General features: G+C 43.4%; 1 protein-coding gene across 2 annotated transcripts in view; it reads left to right on the top strand.

The window, feature by feature from the left end:
* CRHR2 (corticotropin releasing hormone receptor 2) overlaps positions 1-22,912 on the top strand; it is a 146,978-nt gene that overhangs the window by 84,859 nt on the left and 39,207 nt on the right. For both annotated transcript variants that reach the window (XM_054390035.1, XM_054390036.1), the window contains 2 exons: positions 2,391-2,497; positions 20,007-20,124. In XM_054390035.1, coding sequence (XP_054246010.1) covers positions 2,391-2,497; positions 20,007-20,124 — 225 coding nt within the window. The remainder of the gene's footprint in view (positions 1-2,390; positions 2,498-20,006; positions 20,125-22,912) is intronic.

Below are 22,912 nucleotides of genomic sequence, written 5' to 3'. Positions count from 1 at the left end.
GTTACATGAGCTGAGCTTTGGCCAACATATGACTGATTCTGGGCACGTGTTTTTCAGCGCTGGAGGTGTTGTCTCCAGTTCTACCAGAGATGCAGATTGCATGTAGGCTGGTGGAAAGTGATCTTGCCACCCTGTCAGCTTAGTTTTCATAGGCACTGAGGCAGTTCATGTTTCCACGGTGTTTGAATTTGCATGCAGGAAACCTTGGTAGTGTCAGCAATAGAAAAAATAAAAGTTGTGCCTGTTTTTCCTTCAGCATCAGTGCATCCAACAGGAGCTTAATTATATTTTTTCCTAATTAATTTTCTCATGTTTTCAACCATACCTTCTCAAAACTCAAATGCAGTTAAATTAGTTCTTGAGACCCAAAGGAGGGAGCTGAAGTCAGATTCCAAGAGCAGGATCCTTGGTTTGGGAGAAACATTGCCATCTTCCAGAAGATTTCTGGCACTACATGAGCAGTTCTGGATGACACTCATAGTCATGTGGTTTAATTTGAGGTAGTCCTGAGAGGAGCAGGGAGTTGGACTCAATGATCTTTATGGGTCCCTTCCAACTTGAGATATTCTCTGATTCTGTGAATTAAGCAGGAAGTGAATAGCGAGGGCAGTTTGCCAGGGCACTACCTGAACAGTGTCACCATCTCATTTCAGGTAGGCACATCAGGTCAAGTGTGTTTTCTTCCCCTTTAGATGTCCCTGTGGCTTAAAGACAAATAAAACCCAGTGTGGAATTCAGATCTCGTAGGTTTGTATTGTTCTGTTTGTTTTTTTTTTTTTTCTCTCCTCAAGACTAGACAGAGAATAGGCCTGCAGAGGGCGAAGTTTATTTTAGGGGATTTTATAATAGGCTTAAAAATACCTTGCATGGTTGAGTTCTGTCCAGAAACAGCACACACTACTCCATGTGCTGAAGATATAGGCAAGTTTCATGGTTTCATCACAAAAATGATTCCAAGAGCTCTCTGGCAAAGAGCTGGAAGATGCTATCTTCACAAAACAATGGAACAGATTAACTACAGCTGCTGGTTGTAGCTTCATCCAAACATTTATTCACTGACAAATTCCTTTGACTGGGATAAAATATTAAGGGAAATTGTTAGGGGGGAAAAACCTTGGAACGAGGAAGTTCAACCAAAATTGGAAAAGTGATGCTATTTGTAGGATTTTACTTTTATGTTTTTATCACAAGGGAGGAAATTTAGGTGCTTAGGTTACAAGAAGCCCTTTCTTCTGAAGGAGGACAACAGCCTCAAGTGGAGAAAGATCTGTTTCACCTGAAAAGAAACAAATACCCAAACAAATAAACTCAGGGGGGTTTATTCTTTAATTAGCAAACCTCTAGTTTTTAGCCAGCAAATCTCAGTTGTTAATTATCTTCAGTATTTACCTGAACAGTGTTTTTCTGATTCTTCCTATCCATCAGGCAAGGGAGGAGATGCTTCTCTTTTCTCTGAAGTCAGCAGCAGCCCACCAATAAAGAATGTTCCAGTCACTTCAAGGTCAAATTTTGGTCACATCACTAAATTCACTGATTTAGGTGGGAGCAATTTTGTACTTTGTTTTTTGTTTACGTGATTGAGAACCTACCAATGCTCTCCCTGGCACCCTAGGAAATGGACACTAATCCCTTCAGTTTCACAGAATCACAGAATCAATAAGGTTGGAAAAGACCTCAGGGATCATCAAAGTCCAACGTGTCACCCAAGACCTCATATTTGGGACCTTGCTAAACCCAGCAGGTTCTCTGGCTCATCAGGCTCTCACAAAACTGAAAGGACACCACCAGATTCCAGCTCTTTCAGACTGCATTGGATTGGTTCTGCCCTCAATTTGAATGATGATAGTAGCTTGCAAAAAATACACTTCAGAGAAACATCTGCCTGTATGCAGAGGGCTTACCATTTATTTTTACTGACAGCTGATTGATTTTTGACTGAAAAACAAACCATTTGAGTAGGAAAGTAACACAACCTGGCTCATTAAGACCACAGCATTTCCTAACAAAATAATGTTTTTTTAACTTTCGAACATGTGTCTTTGGTAGCTTTGTCACCCTAAGCCAACAAAAAGTTTTAAAATAGCACGATACTGAAAATAAGAAATCCTGGGGAAATTACAGGGAAAAAAGAAGGAAGAAAAAAAACAAAACAAAACAAAACAAACTTTTTGTAAGTACTGTGGACAAATCCCAAACTGAAATGAAACTAAGCCTGTACTTCTGTGCCTGGGCAGCATGTTTGGCTTGTAGATGGACATCAGCCCTGGGCCTATTATATAATTTTAAAGTTGAGAAAAGTAATTACTGTTTCCTAAAGCTGATTAACTATTCCTTAATGTCAGTGCTTAGAGAGTCATGCTGATTTAATCCTGTTATCTCTTTACCTCCAGAGGAAGTATGCGCTCCATTACAAGATTGCTCTCATCATAAACTACCTGGGGCACTGTATATCAGTAGGGGCCCTTATAGTTGCCTTTATGCTTTTCTTGTGCTTGAGGTGAGTAATCGGTTTGCATGCTTCTAACTTGGTTGGTTGTGTAACACTTACTGGGTTACTCAAGCCCTCAAATAACACTGTCCAAGTTGTGTATGGTCTTGAAAAATGGTCGTGGCTTTTACAGCCCCAAGCGTGTAGATGGATTCCTTGACTGAGGCATTGCATGAGCTGTAATGGTGGCTTCTGTGCATAGGACCTGAAGCTTATTCGTATTCAGGAAGAGAACTGTTCATGATTTATTGATGCAGCAAAAAATGCAGTGAGCACAGAGTGCTTCATTAAGGGAAACTGGGATTTGAGGGTGTCACGCTGCAAGTTTGGGGGCAAATTTTCTTTTTTCTTTTTCTTTTTCTTTCTTTTTTTTTCTTTCTTTTTTTTTTTTTTTTTTTTTTTGTAAGGCAGTGCATGGTGACACAGGGCATTTTGCATTCGTTGACAGGTAACACCCAGATCTGGACCAAAAAAGAGAGAAAAATCTTTCCATATTGCTTTGGGTTAATTTCAAGTTTTCTCCCATTAAAGAACTTTGAAGTTTACTTAAATAACAAGTGAAATATTTTTGGAAGAGCTTTATCCCCACCAGTCCATATGAAATGATGAATCACAGAAACACTTCCCTACCTGGAGGCAGGGGTACAGAAGGGAGTTTGTCAGGTCAGTGAAAGAAAGTCTGTGAAGAAGAGTTAGGGCTACAGAGAGAGAAAGGACAGGAGGGAAGGAAGCCCAGTGGAAAGCAATAGGTAAATGTTGTCAGTCATGATATGTATTGTACGCACCCAGACTGAGTCCCAGAAGCAGGTTGGCTGCCTCTGGTTTTGTTGGATTACCTGACTGGTATTTCTGTACTGCTTGTGCTCTATTGTATAACAGGGTTCCACCTGAGTTTACAACCAGCTTCACTAAGTGCTGTGCAATGGTAATTCATGAGAAAAACCTTATACTAGTATCAGAGGAGAAACTGGTAGAGGGACCTCCCCAGGACTGAAACATGATGCTAGACAGGGACTTAAGTGAAAGAATTTCTGCTTTCCTTATGTGGAGCATCCCTACAAAGTCTTGTGCAGTCTTCCTCTTGAGCATTCCTAACAAGAGGGTCTTTCTTATTAGCAACAGGAACCTTCTTTCACCTCAGCATCTATAAACAGAGTAATTCATGCTAAAGATAAGAAAAAAAAAAACAACAACAGCATAAAATATTCAAAGGGAACATTTATGGTGCATCAGTTTAAACTTCCATTGCAACCTCTTTACTGCACATACAAAGCTAATGCCCATAGTGCTTGGAGACCTGAATTAGTTTACACTGAATAAAGAATGCAAATTATTCATCGTAGCTATGTTCCCTGCTTTGATGTTGAATCTTTTACAAATGTTTGGGTAAATAATGCGAAGACAATTTGATAATAGGCTATAAATGTGTCCAGCTTCTAACACAGAAGTTGCCTAGCTGATCTCTTTTTAAATTGTTCTCTAAAGTTTGACTGTGAGATTTAAGTTCTGCAGTCAGCTTCAGCATTAAAAATTACTGCAACAGTGAAGTGCTTCCCTGAACATGCTGGGAATTAAGTCCATCTTTTCAAATTCCTACTGTGAAGTGCAAAAAATCCTCAGTCTGGAACAAGGGGATCTTATCAATGCATAGAAATATCTACAGGGTAGAGGCCATGAGGATGGGGCTTGGACTCTTTTCAGTGGTGTCTGGTGATAGGGCAAGGTGTCCAGTGATTGGCAAGGGGGACAAGCTAGAACACAGAAGGTTTCACTTGAACTTAAGGAAAAACTTCTTTACTTTGCAGATGACAATGCACCAGAACAGGCTGCCCAGAGAGGCTGTGGAGTCTTCTTCTCTGGAGACTATCAAAGCCTGCCTGGACACATTCCTGTGCAACCTGATCTAGGGATACTTAGCAGGAGGGTTGGACTAGGTGATCTCCAGAGGAACCTTCCAACCCCTATCATTCTATGATATCTAGTGTCCAGCCAGCATTAACCTCTGGGAAGGCTCAAGTGCTAAACCTGCACCCTGTTTTTAAGCTTCTCACTCATCACTGGCTTGATTTCCCTTTGCTCTGTCATTGCAGATGGAGTCCCATACCATTAGAAATGTTCTACTGCCCTAAACTCTAAGCAACCACGTACAAGAAGGTATTTGGAGGGTCAGAAATCTCAGACATAGCAGAAAATAATGAACTCATCTGGCATCTGTGTTTGTGTTGCCAGGAGACCCCCCAACACAACTGGGAAGGGAGAAGAACAACCCAGCCAGGGACTCATTTTTACTGTGAAGAGCTGCTCTAGCCTTGCTTTCTGCAGTTCTGTCACACATAAATTAGTCTTTCCTGGCTGTGAGATGAACAATAAACCAGTAGAGATATTTTTTTTTTTTAGCACCTAAATAATTAAAGGAGAAGCTCAGCTTATGGGGAGAGGGCTTCATTTTTGTTGGCACGCTGACCGAGTGGCAATGAGTCATTGAGATAGCTCCTAAAGATCTAAATCAAGGATAGTTCCTGAAGGTCCAAATGTAGGTGGTCTTAAAAGTGCAAGAAGTATGCTGTCTGTGCAAAGCAAAACAAAACAAGCACACAAACAAAAAGAAATATGCTGAGAAGGAGAAATGAGGAATCCAATTGTGCTGCAGAGATGCATTGATCTCCAGCGCAGGAGCTGGAGAGATTTGCTCAGGGCGCTTCACAGGGCCTTGTTAAATGTAGCTGCACCACTGTGAATCAATCATCTCCTAGTCTGTGTGTTCTCATTAACTGTAAAGGACTGATCCATCCCTCAGGTGCACACAGGCATCTCCTGCTGACATAGTTCTTGTCATCCCAATTAATCACATTCTCACACTAATAAAGCAGAAGTTTTCCATAGGAATTATCCTGCTATCAGTAATACCAATCAAGCTGAAAGGGGGGAAAAAATCACCAATCAAACAAAAAACACCCTAAACTCCCAATCCAACAGCAACAAACCAAACCAACCAACCAACCAAACAAACAAACAAAACACAAAGCAAAAGGATTCAACCACTTATTTTGTTCTTTTGAATAATATTTTTCCTTTACTACTGCTGATAATGCAGAATCCCAAATTGTTCTAGCCTGGGTTTTTCCTTGTTAGTGTGCTGGTAGACCAGCCTCTGAGTGGAAGAAGAGTCCTTTGTCCACCTCCTGTCTTGTTATTAAATACTGTGTTGCAATGGCCACCAGTGACTTGACTGGAGTCAGTCAGAACCTGCTTTATTTATGCAGAAGTAGAAGCATGGGCAGACAGGTATTTGATCCGGAAAACACTTAAGTCTGTCCTGAGTGTTGAACCGAATAAAGAGGGATGATGCTGAAAGGAAAAAAGGCTGAAGATTTGAAATGATATTTCCTTCTGCTCAGGTTGTTGCATAAAGGCAGCTCTGAAAAAAAACAGAACAGCCCAAACCCACAAACATTGGTACAATATCTTTTGTCACTAGTGTGATGATAATGAAAGCAAATTGGGGTTTGGAGGGAAACTTTGCTTTCCTGTTGTCTCTAAATTTACTTCTTGCTACTTCCCCCTTGAAACATCTGATTTTTTTTTCTCATAAGCCTGAGTCAGTGTCCCTGTTCTTCCTTGTGCTTACAGTTACAGTCAGATTTCCTAAATCTCTCTTTTTTTAACTACCCCTCTCCCAGAACTTAGGAGAGGAAGATCTGCTTTCCTCTACCTTCCATTGTTCTAAGCTCTTTTGAAATGTCTCTTGATCTTCAGTCTGGTGTGCAGTTGGTGAGACTGCTACTGCAGGCTCTGTTAGCAAGAGCAACCTTTCAGAGCAAGCATTCAGCATCCAGGCAGGGCAGATTTCATAGAGCCAAGTGATCTGACCTCTACTAGAGCCTAATTACTGAGGAGATATCAAGTGTGTAGTTCTGGTTTGCACTTCTAAGTCATGTGGTATCCAATGTGGTTAGACCAGATCTAAGGCACAGTCCTCCCATGTCTACCTTTCCATCACTGAGCAAGGGAAAGAAGAGCAAGTCCCAGGACAGGGCATCAGCTAGCTGAATTCATGAGTTCATGTCAGTGCTCCATTTTCCTCTTCATCTCCTGGCTTTCCACCTAGCCTAGTTAAATCTGTTCTATCTGCCACTTGGAATAGCAAAGCCTTAAATAAGAATTCAGGCATATGGCATTTTTTCAGCCTCGTCATCAATACCAGTAATTGCAGAGCATGCATTCAGTGGATGCAATGGCTGTAGGTTTGGAGCTAGCTCTCTGTGTCTCACCCTGTGCTAGACCATAGTAAAGTTCTCAAAGCAAGGCAGGAAAGAAAACACCAGAGCTCTGTCAATAAGCACATACGGAATGAAATGGTCTTTGAATGCAAAACATCTGCAGTGCCTGTGCTGAAGTGTCTCATCTCCCAAACTCAAACAAAGGACAGAAACACATTTCCTATTGGTTAGCCTTAGGCCAATGTCTTTGCTTCACACCCTTTCATATATCTGTATGACCTGTTCATTAGACTCTTTGTATAGACCCAAGCTAGTTTGAAAACCACAGAGGAGAGCAGAGCCCTCATGAAGTCCTGGATTAATACCAGTCATTAAAAGCATGCCCAGAGAGCTATATTCTTTAAATGTGGAAGGTTTTGTAAGCTGCATCTGAAATAGTGGTAGCCTAATGATACGAAGGCTGGCAAGGAGTATTACTGCTGCCTATAAATACATCACTGTTGGATAAACATCAGGAGCCAAAGAGCTACTTACAATCAGGGACAATGTCAGTGCAAGAAGAAATGGATATAGATGCTCTACAGATGGAATGTGAGTGGATATTAGAGGATGATTTCCAGCCCACAGAGCAGAGGGGTCCAGCAGCAATGTGATGGAGGAAAAATGCAACTTGCAGATAAACTTTATGAAGGACTTTTACTTAATGGCTTTCTTGAGTGGAGATCTGGAGGATCAAGAGGCCACTTCCTTCCTTGTGGAGTCACCATCCCTGGAGGTGTTTAAAAGACATTTGGCTGAGGTGCATGGGGACGTGGTTTAGCAGTTGTGTACAGGAAGGTTGTGGTTGGACTTGATAATCTTAAGGCAAATCTATGATTCTGTCCTGTGCTTGAATATGTTCCTAGTTGTATATTCTGTCAATAACAAGGTTTTAGCCATCAGGAAGTGTTTTTGGAGATGGACACTAACTTGTTTAATTTCTGGCTGGAGCTGCTCTCCTATGAGGACAGACTGAAAGAGTTGGGGCTGTTCAGTCTGGGGAAGAGAAGGCTCTGAGGTGACCTTCTTGTGGCCTTCCAGTATCTGAAGGGAGCTACAAGAAAGCTGGGGAGGGACTTTTTAGGCTATCAGGTAGTGATAGGACTGGGGAGGAATGGAATAAAGCTGGAAGTGGGGAGATTCAGGCTGGAGGTGAGGAAGAAGTTGTTCCCAATGAGAGTGGTGAGAGCCTGGAATGGGTTGTCCAGGGAGGTGGTTGAGGCCCCATCCCTGGAGGTGTTTAAGGCCAGGCTGGATGAGGCTCTGGCCAGCCTGATGTAGTGTGAGGTGTCCCTGCCCATGGCAGGGGAGTTGGAACTGGATGATCCTTGTGGTCCCTTCCAACCCTGACTGATTCTATGATTCTATAGCAATACTGCTGTTCTGTGCAAAATTAGATCTATGGTGCCTTGTCTGTGCTCTCTTCTCCCATTGGTGATGGTGGAATAGTTTGGGGAACTGTGGAGCAAGCCTTACAATTTTTACTAGGTTTCAGATGAAGGAGAACAAAGTTTGGCCTTTAGATATGAATCGTGCTCAGGAGTTCAATTTACTTCAAAAAAGAACATATCTGAGTCATCACTAGGAAGGAGATTGAGAGAAGATGTTTTCAAGACTTAACATTTAGAGTTGCCCACTACAAATGCACCTGCAGGTGTTCAAGGACCCCAAAAATGTAACCCTGAATTCCCTAGCTGAAAATAATTTTCTTTCCAATTTTTTTTTTTGTGTAATACCAGAAGGGAAGTATGAATGAGGACATGCTGTGCACTCCTACATCTCCCAAACAGTAGCTGTAAGCCACATCCACCACTATCAGCTCTCAGGGTCTGCCTTCTGAATGCCTAATTTGCAATCCAGCTGCAATGGTCACTCTTCATAGAAAACTTTCACCCTTCTGCAGCCTGGACTGATAACTACAACCTGTGTCAACAAGACAGTGTCTGAGATAAATCCCAGGGGGCTGTAGTATGTACTGTACCCTTTCACTCTAAAGCTAGTTTATTATGGGGTACTAAACTCTAATCTGCAAGGTAGCTTCTGCTAAATGAAAAAATAACTTTGCAGAGCCATTTCCTGCCTGGTTTAAAAATGACTGACATCTGACCTCCATTTAGCAAAGCAAATCAGAACAGATTGCTAAATCATTTTTCAACCAGCTAAACCACATGCACTAAATCAAGTCATCTGTGTCTGACTTTATCATCCCTGTGGAAATAACTGAGGAGTGTTCTCTAGTTGGAAGACTTGATTGCACAGACAGGATTGGACCCATATTCTCAGACTGGGGTATCCAATGCCTGGGTTTCAGCCTGCATTTAACCATGTAGTTCGCAGGGGTGACTGCTTGCTTTGTACACTGACCAGGAACGAAGCACAGGCTGATGGAGTGTCCTGCAGTTATCCACACTTCCTTGTCAGCATTCTCAGGGGTAGTTTGCAGAGGGCCATTTTGGACCCCAGTTCACCATGTTACACAGCCAGACAGTATTGGGCACTAAGACTGATGGTGAACACCACCAATCTGGTCCTGCCCCATGGCTTTACTGCCTGTGGTCCTCTGCTGTGTTGTCTTGGCTGCATCTTTCCAAGCCTAGAAGCATCAATGCTTTAAGCTTTTCTGACTGAAGCAGGCAGAATGCCCTATGTCCTGTGACTAAAAATTCACTTGAAGGCAGGAGAAAGCAGTTTTAGAAAAAGCACAGGTGGTTCCACAATGGGTTTATTTTTAGGGTCCATGCTCACCCTAAACACGAATGGAAAATGCTGTTTTCCCTCTTCACCTGAGTGTTTCACCCTTGTCCTCATGATAAACCTCTCATTTTCTTCCAGGCTTTCATTCCTCACTTGCCACTGCCCCTTGCATTTCCTGTGAGAATATTTATATTCCCTCAGGCAGCTGCCACCAAGAAGCTCTTTTTCCCTGCCAACCTCTCCAGCTGCTTTTTCCCATCTGTAGGTTTTAGGAGTACCAGAATATATGCGCTGAATGAACATGAGCACACAGGGAAAACCATGAGGATCTCAGGGGAGTCTTCCATGTGGATGGAAGCAAATGGGCCGTGACAGCCACCGAGCCTGGGAAATAAGTTGCTGACAGATATTCTTCCCACTCCATGCCATTTATGGTTTGTCCATGAGCTTTGCCTGCCCTAGAAAAAAGCTAAAAGAGAAAAACTTTTTTTTTTTTTTTATTTCCCAGTATTGTCCCTGATTCTTCTTCCAGCTTGTTCAACAGTCATGGAATTGGAAGGACTCCAGCAAAGTGCTCTCAGATTTCTCTTGCCAACCATTTTCAGACAGATATTGGGACAGCTGTCTTAATTGAACATCTTTATTAATGGAATACTACATGAATTAATATAAGGTTTTCAGGCCTCTTTAATAAAGTTCTCGTTTGCAATTATTTCCATGCAGATGATTCAACTAATTCAGCTAGCTTTTGACCACGCTGGCACGGCATTAGGATTGCTAATGTTAATTGTTTGTGTCATGCTTTGAATCAGAAAATAGTAACTCTGCATATCCCAGAGGAAATCCACTGTGTGAATAGAGTGATTAAAAAAAAAAAAAAAAACCAAACCCATGAATCACAGAAAGGCCAAAACTTGGAGTTTAGCTTGGACTTTGATGATCCTTGAGGTCTTTTCCAATCCTATTGATTCTGTGATTCTGTGACCAGTGCTGTTTTAGAAATCCTTGTCTCCATTTCCAAATCAAGTCAGGCCACCTCTTCAAAGCTTGAGCAGATTTTTCTGCCTTTTCCAATCTCAGTATTTCCTAAGTCAAAATAATGTCTTTTTTAATTCTCTGCTTTCAATATCCAACCATACAATTAAGGTCTTTTGACAGAAATCATTAGCACCATGTGCTTTTTTTCTATCAATGACCAGAAACTCTTCCTGCTCACCTCTGACACAGGCTGCAGTCAGCTGCTGGAGAATTTTGCCTTTTTGTTAATTTGCTGCTATTGCTCCTGAGGTGGAAGCCCAGTTATGACCCCTTGCACACCAAGCAGCTCAGAATGCCCATGATTTGATAGCAGGTCAGGGAATGACATCTGGGCTTGAAACATGGCCTGTTCTCAAATCAGATAAGAAGGTCATTATGTGCAATTTCCCACCATACACCTGGGTTTCTGGTTTCTAATTAGGAAGGCCAAAGAGAACTGTAGTTGTTTTCACCTTAATTGCTTCTTTGTGTCTAACCTGCTGCAGAGCTGGAGCTAATGCTTTTATGGGGCTATGTGTGTGTGTGTGTGCAGTGATTTAGAGGCTTCTGCTCCCAAATAATTTTATCTGGTTTTGGCCAGCACAGCCAGACATATATTCTTGGATTGCCTCACTGGAACACAGACATTTTTCTGTGCCATTGTCCCCACATTCTTATAAATATTAAACACAGTACTTCCTAGCTCAGCCTCCCATGAAAACATGCTGCACTTGCTATGGTCTTCTCTCCAAAGCCTCACATCATCAGCCTTGAGGCAAGTGGCTGTATTCTCAACAAGGAGTCCTGGCAAAAAGTCCTACCTGCCTGCCTGATGTGAGGACACCTCTTCCCAGACAGCATCAGGACTCTGGTGTGACTGGCCCTCAGCAGAGACTTACATGGTCAGAAGATGTCATCTGGAGTCATCTGGAGATGACTCAATAGACAGCAAAGTGTGAGGATCCAATAAATCCTTTCACTTACAGAACCAAGGTACTTCCAGCATCTCCTCTCCCTCCAAGTCAGAAGCTGCAAGTCCTTTTTTTCTCTTTTGTGAGGCAACCCCCTTTCTTCTGCTTTGCTCTGTGTAACACACACTGCTTGCATGTGCCTGCCTGACACAGTCTGCTGTGTTTCAGGGAGATATTTCAGGTCCAGAATCTACTGAGAGGCACATCAACTGTACACCTTCAGGAGCATGTATTAGAGGTGCACCACCAACTGCTTCTCCCAGCTTACTTCCACAGCCCAAGGGACCAGCAGTTTCATGCTGTCTAGTTCCAATCTCCTGTCCCTTCTTCCTGCAACTCCCAGAGGACACAAGGGAATGCAGCTGTGAGGAAATTCCTCCTCATCCAGCCCTTGGCAGGGGACAGGCTAGCAGAGAAAAGGAACCAACACAGACAAACATGTTTTACCATGAATAACAGCTTCTGAATTCTTCATTTCATCATGTTAGTAGAATAAGCCATGGCCTGACCCCAGTGAACATAAAGTTGGGTGACTGCTGTGAGAACCTGGGGTCACCAACAGGGTGATTTAGTGTGGCTAAATGTGGTCTTCAAATCAGGAATATCTTAAAACCTCTGACTGTCAGAAGCATGGTGGTAAGAGCAAGAGAAAACTAAGAGCCTGCCTCTGGTCTTTTACAGGTCACTGCTGCAGGGACTCAGTCACAATGGCTCATTGGTCTGACTGAATATGGAACTTCTTCTGTCTTTATGTTGTGGCCTCAACCTTTCAGTCTGCTCTAGCTGAATTAATACAACTTCTTTTCTTATTCCTTCCATCCTGGGACCCATGCACTGGGGAAGAGTCAGTAGAAGAGTTCATCCAAGGCCTTTACCAACACTTTTTGTATTTTCTGAAAAGGATGAGAACAGGAAGGAAATAAAGGCAAAAGCTTTTTTAATGGAGGCTTGTAGTCTTGCCCCATGGTGTCTTGTGATGTTCCAGCCTTCAGGCTCTCTGGGATGGCAGCATGTGCTGCTGTTCTTAGAAGCTGAGCTGCACTTCTACCATTCAATCCATGTCAAAGGTTGTAAAATGAGTGGAAACGGCACTAACGATGTTTCTTGACATTAAGATGAATATGAAACCTTCTGTCATCTAATCTCTTAGGCTAGGGAACTTTAAATGGCTCTGTACCTCACAATTTCTTCCTAGGTATTCTGTAATTGCGTCTGAAGCAGCAGTTCAGCAGCACCCAGTCCCCTGAACTCCCATTTCTCCCGTCTCACAGGAGTCTTTGCTGTCTTGATAAGGTGGCTCTCTGCGTTCTGTGCTCTCATTTTCCTGATGTCATTACTGTCATGCTCTCCAAATTGTGATAACTCCCTACTGAGGTAAAAATAGCCAAAAAATTCTTAGTTTCTGAGTTGAGAGGGAGTGCATTCATGCCAATCACTGTAACTCTGGGAAATCTCAATCCACTAATTTATAATTCAGCTCACTATGTTTCCAGTTCCACCTCCTGCCAGTTACAGTGTGATGTGAATACCTTTTCAGTGCTGCCTGTGAGGGCAGTTATTGCTACTCCTGGAGCACAGGCTTGCTTTTCAGTCCACAAAGTGGAGTAATTAATCACGGAGAAAGGAGCTGTGGAGCTCAGTGTCACAGAAGACTGCTTTGACTGTTTAGCAAGCAATTCAAAAAGGGACAGGTCATTTTCATGAATAACAGGACTATTCAAATTTAAATTAAGCCTTATAAATTTAAGCTAGTTCCATCTACCAAGAACCAGGAACAAACCTTTGGAGGACAAATTATCCCACTGAGTATTATGAGTTTCTTCCTCAGGCTTTGAGATGAGTGAGTATGACAAGGTTGGCTTTGTCCTTCCACCAAACATTAGCAGTGCTGCAGGTCTCCTATTACTCCTTCTCTTTGTTGCCAATTTTGGGACATGTCCTTTATTCACTATCCACCTCAGACTCCAGTCTGGCTACACAGGTAAACTTTATGCACAGGATAAGCTCCTGAGCCCAGCAAAACAGTCTCATGTGAATAATGCCTGAAATGAGAGGAGCCTCCTTTTGGTCAGTGCCCCTCTAGGGCACAGCCCCCATACTACATTACAATAAGAACATTGAGCAGCAGTGCCTGTAAATGAAGACAGCTTTTTCAGATGGCTGGCATAAGATCTTACCTTGCTACTTCAGTTGATTTAGCTGCAGTCCTCCACTACTGTGCCCTGCAGCCTGCACACACTCTATGTTTCTCCCTGCTATTTCTCCCTTCCCACTATGAGTTGGTTCTCAAGCTTTGCCTGCCCCTAGCTATGAATTGCATTACTGCCACTGTGTTTCTGTGCTAGTAATTGTCAGGAGACAGAAACAAACAGAAACCATGTGCTCTGAGATCTCTGTAAACAACAATTTTCAGTCCCTAGTTAGAACTCTTACTAAAAAAAAAAAAAAAAAAAGGAAAGGGAAAAACGTGAAAAAGGGGAAAGGTTAAAACCATTCTGTGCTTGGGGTCTCGTCATTGCCACTGAGAAATTCTGTGGTGCTTTCAGATATGTGTTTCTCAGCCTGACTGTTCTGGTGTTTCCATTAAAACCCTAGCTGCAGAGTAGCGGTCCAGACATCACAGAAGCAAATCATGCCCCTCACTTGTTTTTGCTGCTTTGCCAAGGCAGCAATGTGATGGAGAATGTGACTGGGGAGAACTGCGGCTAGAAAAGCAACCCCCTTGCTCTACAGACTCTTCATTGCTTTCTTAGCCCCAAAGACATTAAGATTTTTAGGAGGAAAGCATCTACTTACCATCTGTGCCATGCACAGAGTGTTTCAGAAAGGAAATGAGGCTATGGGAGAAGGTTGCTGACACCCATAGTATGTCTTTTGCTAGAGGCAGTGGGACATAGGAGCCAAGTCTCCCTGTTCCATGTCCAAAGAATTATTTGACAAAGCTTCAGGCTTCATTTTGCTAAATTCCAGCAGCTGGACGCTTCCATACATTACTTAATTTTACACCAGGAACACATCTTCCCTCAGCACATATGGCATTTTGAAAACAAGGAGAGTTTTGATCGTCATTGCCTGTAGTGCCTGGCAGTTCCCAGCACAGACCAGACACTCTTTTTGTGGGTGCTGAACAGATATCCTTAGAAATTTGCTTCTGTCCCAAGCATCTTGCAATCCAAACAGCAGCCAATGGCTAGGGGCAGACTGATGGGCACAGAAGACAAAACAGCATGAGGTAGTAAAGAGGGAAAACATCAAGCAGCCAATGAATGCTGAGTTTGTCTTTGTATTCCAAGACACAGAATAGAATGTGCTTATGATGAGCAGGATCGTACTAGGGGGAAAAGCTCTTTTTATGAACTGAACCAAAAAGTCTGCAAGTATTTGTCTGATCCTGGTTGCCTCTGTGGCCAGTCTAATGTCCTGCTCTAAAACTTGTGGGTATGTTTCTTCCAGCCAGATTTAGTGATGTTCCAGTGTATGGGATGATTAAATAGCATCTAAATGGAGACATACAGCAAGGACTCTTTTCCCACTCCTTTATCTTCTCCTTGACAAGAAAGACATTCAGGTAGCAAACGTGCTGGACTTGTTTCGTTGTTAGAGCTCTCAAAAGCAATTTATTTGATGTCAGTAACTCTCCAGTATGACCTGAATTTCCTCAGTATCTAGTGCCCTGCCTCCTTTTCTCACTAGAAGCAGTGTTTCAAACTCCTTCCTTAATTTGCTAATCCTTAACTTAAAGGCAGGGCATGAATCATCTAGATGAGCAGCAGCTGTAGAATGATCAACAGAGATCAGACCTTAACAGAGAGTTTCAAAGTCTGTCCAGACCCAGATAGGTTCCGGGGGTTCAGCATGAAAAGCAGTAGGTGTTGGTTGCCTAGTTTAATTGAACACCTAACCATGAACCTTTGCCGTCTGTTAGAACTGAAATTTTCAGTGAGACAAGTCTCTGAGATGTTCCCTGCTAGCACTGGTTACACTGAGAGCAGAGCTTTGGGGGTTTGTAGGCTAAGTAAAAGTGAATGGATCTGAGCAGCTGGGGATTTGTTTTCCAAACTGACTCCAGTCATGAGTCACTAAGGCTCTCAAAATCAAATACCAGTTTCATACCTGAAGCTGTTTTAACATTGACTTGCTAGGGTTATACCACTGAGTAGCTTTCTGTAATCTGCAGTGTCTCATACACGGGTGGTCTTCTGTTTGCTCTTCTGCTGGATTGATGTGAAGTCCTTCAGAGAATTGCTTTAAGGCCTAAGACTGACTAACTGAGTCCTAGGAAAAGTGCAGTAAGTGTTTTATGATAACAAAAATGGTGTTTGTTGTAAGAAGGCTGGCTTGTATGTCATGGAAAAGACCTGAGGCAACAGTAAAGTTGGTTACTGAGTTGTGCCCTCTCTTTCTGCTGGCATTGGGATGAGCTACAGTTAGTTACAGGTGAGCAGGTTTGAGAACACCACTTTCTGTGTTTGTCCCATGTTGTTTGACAACTTCCTTTGCAAGCAGGGAGATTGCTATCTCAGATGCAGAATCCTAACCCAGTGATCCCAGGAAATGCAGCAGTTACTTGAACCCCAATGGAAGTGTTAATAACTGAAGTGTTTTGCATTTAGCTAAGAAAACATTTAATCGAATACTCTGCAGGTGCAACCCTACAACTTGGCACTTGTCTTACTTTCCTGTTTCACAAAGAATGAGAGGACAAATGGTCTTGTGTTAGAAAACTGAGTCTGCAATGCTCAGCTATACTTGCTGTATAGCTTCAGTGATACTTCAGTTGCTGCATCAGCATCATGCACTGGCTGCCTCCTGGAGCCATTTTCAGCAGCAAGCACTACTTAAGATGTCCCTTCTTTTGTTTCATGGTACTGTGTCCCAACTTACTGTAGCTCATATTTTACATTATGCTCAAATCTTACATCTTGAGTAAGGGCTGGAGAAGAGCTGAAAACAGAAATAACTATGGCCATCACAGAAATAACTATTGCCATCACAGAAACATGGTGGGACGATTCTCACAGTTGGAGTACCGCACTGAGGGTTATAAGCTCTTTAGGAGAGACAGGCAAGGGAGAAGAGGAGGAGGGGTGGCCCTGTATATTAGGGAATCCTTTGATACCTCAGAACTTGAGGTTGCAGAAGAAAGGGTTGAATGCTTATGGGTTAAAATCAGAGGGAGGCCACACAAAACTGACATCCTGGTTGGAGTCTGTTATAGACCACCCAACCAGGACGAGGAGGCCGATGAGATATTCTATAAGCAGCTGGAAGCTGTCTCAAGATCATCAGACCTTGTCCTTGTGGGGGACTTTAACCTACCAGACATCTGCTGGGAACTTAATTCAGCAGAGAGGAGACAGTCCAGAAGGTTCCTAGAGTGCATGGATGACAACTTCCTGATGCAGCTCTTAGGTGAACCTACCAGGGGCAAGGCTCTGCTTGATCTGCTGTTCTCAAATAGAGAAGGGCTGGTGGGAGATGTGATGGTTGGAGGCTGTCTAGGGTGCAGCGACCATGAGATAGTGGAGTTTTCAATATGCAGGGAAATAGGGAGGAGCAGTAACAGAACCCTCACTTTGGACTTTCGGAGGGCAAACTTCAGGTTGTTCAGGCAACTTATTCAGAAAGTTCCCTGGGTAACAGCCCTTAAGAACAAAGGGGTCCAGGATGGTTGGACCTACTTCAAACAGGAGCTCCTAAAGGCACAGGAACTGGCAGTTCCCACATGCCGTAAGACGAGCCGGCGGGGAAGACGACCAGCCAGGATGAGCAAGGAGCTCCTGAAGGATTTAAGGGAAAAAAAGAGGGTTTATCGCCTTTGGAAAGGGGGGGAGGCAACTACTGATATGTTTAAGGATGTTGCTAGATCATGTAGAAGAAAAATTAGAGAGGCAAAAGCACAGTTAGAAATTAAACTGGCCGCTTCTGTGAAGGATAACAAAAAGCATTTTTATAAATATATTAATGCTAAAAAGAGGGGCAGGAGGAGCCTCCACTCTTTATTGGATGTGGAGGGTAACATTGTGACTAAGGATGAGGAGAAGACTGAGATTCTAAATACCTTCTTTGCCTCCATTTTCAACAGTAAGGCAGGAGGACTTCAGGATAACTGGCCTCCTGAGCTGGTTGATGGGGCCAAGGAGCAGTGCTGTACTCCTGAAATCCATGTGGAATTAGTTCGAGACTTGTTGAGTCACTTGGATATTCACAAGTCCATGGGACCTGATGGGATTCATCCTAGGGTGCTGAAAGAGCTGGCAGATGAGCTGACCAAGCCTCTGTCCATCATTTTCCACCAGTCCTGGCTCACTGGAGAGGTCCCAGAAGACTGGAAACTGGCCAATGTGATGCCCATCCACAAGAAGGGATGGACAGAAGAACCTGGGAACTACAGGCCTGTCAGCCTGACCTCAGCGCCAGGGAAAATCATGGAGCAGATTGTCTTGGGGGCAATCACTGCGCACCTGAAGGATAGCCAAGGAATCAGGCCCAGCCAACATGGATTTAGGAAGGGCAGGTCCTGCCTCACCAACCTGATCTCCTTCTATGATCAGGTGACCCGCCTGGTGGACGTAGGAAAGGCTGTGGATGTAGTCTACCTGGACTTCAGCAAGGCCTTTGACACTGTCCCCCACAGCAAACTCCTGGCCAAGCTGTCAGCCTGTGGCTTGGACAGCAGCACTCTGCGCTGGGTTAGGAACTGGCTGGAGGGCCGAGCCCAGAGAGTGGTGGTGAATGGTGCCACATCCAGCTGGCAGCCTGTCACTAGTGGTGTCCCCCAGGGATCAGTGCTGGGCCCCATCCTGTTCAATATCTTTATTGATGATCTGGATGAGGGGATTGAGTCCATCATCAGTAAATTTGCAGATGACACCAAGCTGGGAGCAGGTGTTGATCTGTTAGAAGGTAGAAGGGCTCTGCAGAGGGACCTTGACAGGCTGGACAGATGGGCAGAGTCCAACAGGATGGCATTCAACAAATCCAAGTGCCAGGTGCTGCTCTTCGGCCACAACAACCCCATGCAGAGCTAGCTACAGGCTGGGGTCAGAGTGGCTGGAGAGCAGCCAGGTGGAAAGGGACCTGGGGGTACTGGTTGACAGGCACCTGAACATGAGCCTGCAGTGTGCCCAGGTAGCCAAGAGAGCCAATGGCATCCTGGCCTGCATCAGGCATAGTGTGGCCAGCAGGAGCAGGGAGGTCATTGTACCCCTGTACACAGCACTGGTTAGGCCACACCTTGAGTCCTGTGTCCAGTTCTGGGCCCCTCAGTTTAGGAAAGATGTTGAATTGCTGGAGCATGTCCAGAGAAGGGCAACGAGGCTGGGGAGAGGCCTTGAGCACAAGTCCTATGAGGAGAGGCTGAGGGAGCTGGGACTGTTTAGCCTGGAGAAGAGGAGGCTGAGGGGAGACCTCATTGCTGTCTACAACTACCTGAAGGGAGGTTGTAGCCAGGAGGGGGTTGGTCTCTTCTCCCAGGCACCCAGCACCAGAACAAGAGGACACAGTCTCAAGCTGCGCCAGGGGAGGTTTAGGCTGGAGGTGAGGAGAAAGTTCTTCACAGAGAGAGTGGTTGGCCATTGGAATGTGCTGCCCAGGGAGGTGGTGGAGTCACCATCCCTGGAGGTGTTCAAGAGGGGATTGGACGTGGCACTTGGTGCCATGGTTTAGATAGTCATGAGGTGTAGGGTGACAGGTTGGACTCGATGATCTTTGAGGTCTCTTCCAGCCTTCTTGATTCTATTCTATTCTATTCTATTCTATTCTATTCTATTCTATTTGCTTGTGAAGGAGAATAGGTAGCTCTACATTGTTCAAGTGAGCTTCCTTCAGCCAGAAGACCAGGCAGTCCATGCTCTCCTCTTGTATTAATGGGTCTGAAAACTTTGTACTTCCCACTGGCAAGCCTGTTCAAGAGACTAACCACATGTAAACTATTCCAGCTTTGTCACTCCAGCACAGATATTTGTCACCAAATCTCCTTCTGTGAACATGCAATAGACTCCAGTGCAGCCTGGTTGTTAAGCACTTGTCACTTTTGGTTGTTCTAGAGATAGAGCAGAGAGGAGCAAAAATAATGACCAAGGATGAAATGGTTGCTTGAATATTTGAGTCTTTCCAGTAGAAACTGCTTCACTTGCTGAACTGATTCTGGTCAAAAGGAGACAAATTGTTGTACATGGCTTTGCAGAAATTCTGCTCTGGTTTCTGGAGAAAAGCTACACAGCAAGGAAAAGCAGCACAGACTTTGCCATCCTCCTATTGCTGTTTTGTATTTTTGTCTTTCATGTTTGTTGTGACTACACTGCAAAATCCTGAGGTCCAGAGAATGGGACCAGACCCAGATATGCTTCCTGGTAATGCTAGAAGCTACAGACAACCTCATAGACTGTTACTGCTGACCCATTGGACAGACAAACCTCCAGTTTCATAGTGTAGGAGAGGTAACAGAGGGAGATAAACCATGAGGAAATTTGCAAGTGAGCAGAATTAGCTTGTTTGGTTTTATAGAGTCATGAATATGTCTGTGTATACATTCACTATATAATGATGATTTGAATGTATTTTTTCCCTGTTTAGGAGTATCAGATGCCTGCGGAACATCATCCACTGGAACCTGATCACCACCTTCATCCTGAGGAATGTGATGTGGTTTCTGCTTCAGATGATAGATCACAACATACATGAAAGCAATGAAGTAAGTGCTTGGAGGTAGCATGACTGCCATGTAGCCTGGGAGCAGGTAGGGATGCTGAATTTGTTCAGCTGACAGAAATATTACAAAGGACACCTCTTCATGTGCTCAAGAGTGACTTTCATCTCATTTCAAAAAGAGGAATAAAATGAGCTCAGATTTGCTACATTTTCATTTATTTCCTCGTTGATGAATATCAAAGTAAAGTAAAAATCCTGCCCAGAAGTTTCTCTCTGTGTTCATTGACCCATAGATAATTTCCAAATTTGTAGACTGTGAGAGAGTGTTGTGCAAGACACTGCATTTAGTAGGTCTGGAACATTTTTGTCAGAGCATCTTGATGTGCACCTGTGAGGACAAGCATTCACTGCAGAGGGCAATGTCTCCATGAAGAGAGAACAGAAAAAAAAGTTTTATCTGTTAAGGCTCTGAGTCAGCTACTTTGCCTGATGACAGTAGGCTGCCTGTAGTCAGTGAGATCTTCAAAACAATAAGAAATAGGGCCTGAAATTACAGTTTTTGCTTGTTGAGATCTTTGTGGCTGTTTTTTAGAAAAATTCCATTTTGCCACTGACCTCTTCTTCACCAGGCCAGGTTTGAGGATGAATTTCTGTGATATGGGCAGCATGCAGCAGCAGCTCCCTGGTTTTGAAAGGAATATCTTCTTGTCCCTTCACAGACCCAAACACTTCACTTCAGCTCGTGCTGCTTCTTTTTACACTAGCTTTGTTCCTTTTCTGGATCCCTTGGAGAGGACTCAACCCTTGGGACTGACCTCACTAAACTGTGGGAGAACTAACCTAGCCACAAAAAAGCAAGGAGGAGTTTTCTGCTGCCATAGTTATCTAAGTTAGCTTTCTGATGAGTACCCAGGAGTCAGAGACGGTTCAAAGGACCAGAGAAATCCACAGAATAAAAAATGAGAAGGTGAAAGGGGTCAAGATGTAGGCCGTCTTCTTTGCATGGCATTGAGCACTCCTGAGAAATGCAGCATGCCACCATGCTCTTACTTCTCTTACTCTCCATGTTATTGTTCACTGAAGTAACTCCCAACTGCAGATGCTTGACTGAGTGAGGACATTGAATCAGTCCCTAGGTAAGCACTCTAATGCCTCCCCCTGTTTAGTCACCCAGCAGCCCCAGTAGTATGAGGGTTTCAGAGTGGATTAAAAGAATCCACTCCAAAAGAAGAATTCTTCTTTATTTTCTTGGGGAATGATTCTACATTTCTTTAGCAAGTAGTCCATTCTCACAGTCCCTTGGCAAGAGTTTTTTACTATTCTCTTTCCCTTAAAATATCCTCATAGTGGAATATTCTTCTCTTAGGGCTGTGCCCTGATATTTACCTCCATAATCAATCAAAAACTGTGTGCTGCAAACAAACATGCACACAGATACATACAGATCCCTTTCTTACTTTCTCTCTTTGAAAAGGGTTTGGACTGAAGTGCCTATAGATTATGAGCTGGTTCTATAGCTAGTATTAGTCTGTGTGGCTCCACTGATGTTGGTTTAGCATGAGACTTGATAGAAATTAGTTGATGGTTGGAATCATAGAATCAACCAGGTTGGAAGAGACCTCCAAGATCCTCCAGTCCAACCTATCACCCAGCCCTATCCAATCAACCAGACCATGGCACTAAGTGCCTCATCCAGGCTTCACTTGAACATCTCCAGGGAGAGTGACTCCACCACCTCCCTGGGCAGCCCATTCCAATGGGCAATCAGTCTCTCTGTGAAGAACTTCCTCCTAATATCCAGCCTATACCTCCCCTGGCACAACTTGGGACTGAATCAATGACATTAAGGCTTTTCCAACTGAAACAATGCTGTGAAAGCTTCTATAAAAGGAAATGGTCCTGTAGAAATTAAATACCACCCCAGGAACCTGGATATCCTTTCAGTTTAATGTCAGCTGTGCACTCATCATCCTTGGCTAACCTTTCAAATGTAAGATTTGACACCTGAACTTTATTCCCACACTCTGGGAAAACAAATAAAAAGTCATTAGTACCTAGATAAAGAAGAAGTCCATGGATAACTCTGCGCTGTTATTCAGTCAGGTGCTCCTTTCAGAAGATGTAGGTTCTATTGATTCACTGTTTAATTCATCTGTATTTCTGATGTTTTCAGACTACAGAAGCTGGTGGTGCATCAGCATCATTGTAGACAGTTTCATGCTGCCTGATTTAGTCTCATGACAATACTGCAGTTACTAATACAGATTTTTGCTATCCTTTGGGAATTATCAGTTGGAGTCAGGTTTTTAAGTGCCTTTTAAAAGACGACCACAACGTGCCAAGAGAAAAAATAAACCTGTAAATACAGGGATAGATCCTCACATGCCTCAGTTTCCATTAACTCATCTTCTTTGCAAAACACAGAGGTCTTTTGGGGAAGGTGCTTTGTACAAGCTTGGTGATAACTTTATGGTCTTACTGTGGTATAATTCAGTCAAAATAACACCACCAAAATCAATGGGACCAATGTCACTGGTGCTAGTTCCTTATGTGATCTCTCCTGTGCTGATCACTGGAGATGAAATAATGCAATTACAGAAGCATCAAGGACTCAGCATGGAAACATTTTGCATGAAGTTCTAATGTGGATGTTAATAAGGGGATTTGCTGAAGATACCTGGAGCCTGATGGTGAATACATGTGGGGGTCAAAGATCCTTGGTCAATTAAATGTAAAGGTATAGATTAATGAGTTAAGCTAATTGGGTTTGTTATTTGATGATAATAAATCCATAATTCCAAAAGGAATTGCTCCAAATTCATTTTATTCTG

Source organism: Indicator indicator, chromosome 20, assembly GCF_027791375.1.
Source record: "Indicator indicator isolate 239-I01 chromosome 20, UM_Iind_1.1, whole genome shotgun sequence".
NCBI lineage: Eukaryota > Metazoa > Chordata > Aves > Piciformes > Indicatoridae > Indicator > Indicator indicator.
This window is presented reverse-complemented; position numbering and strand designations above follow the sequence as displayed.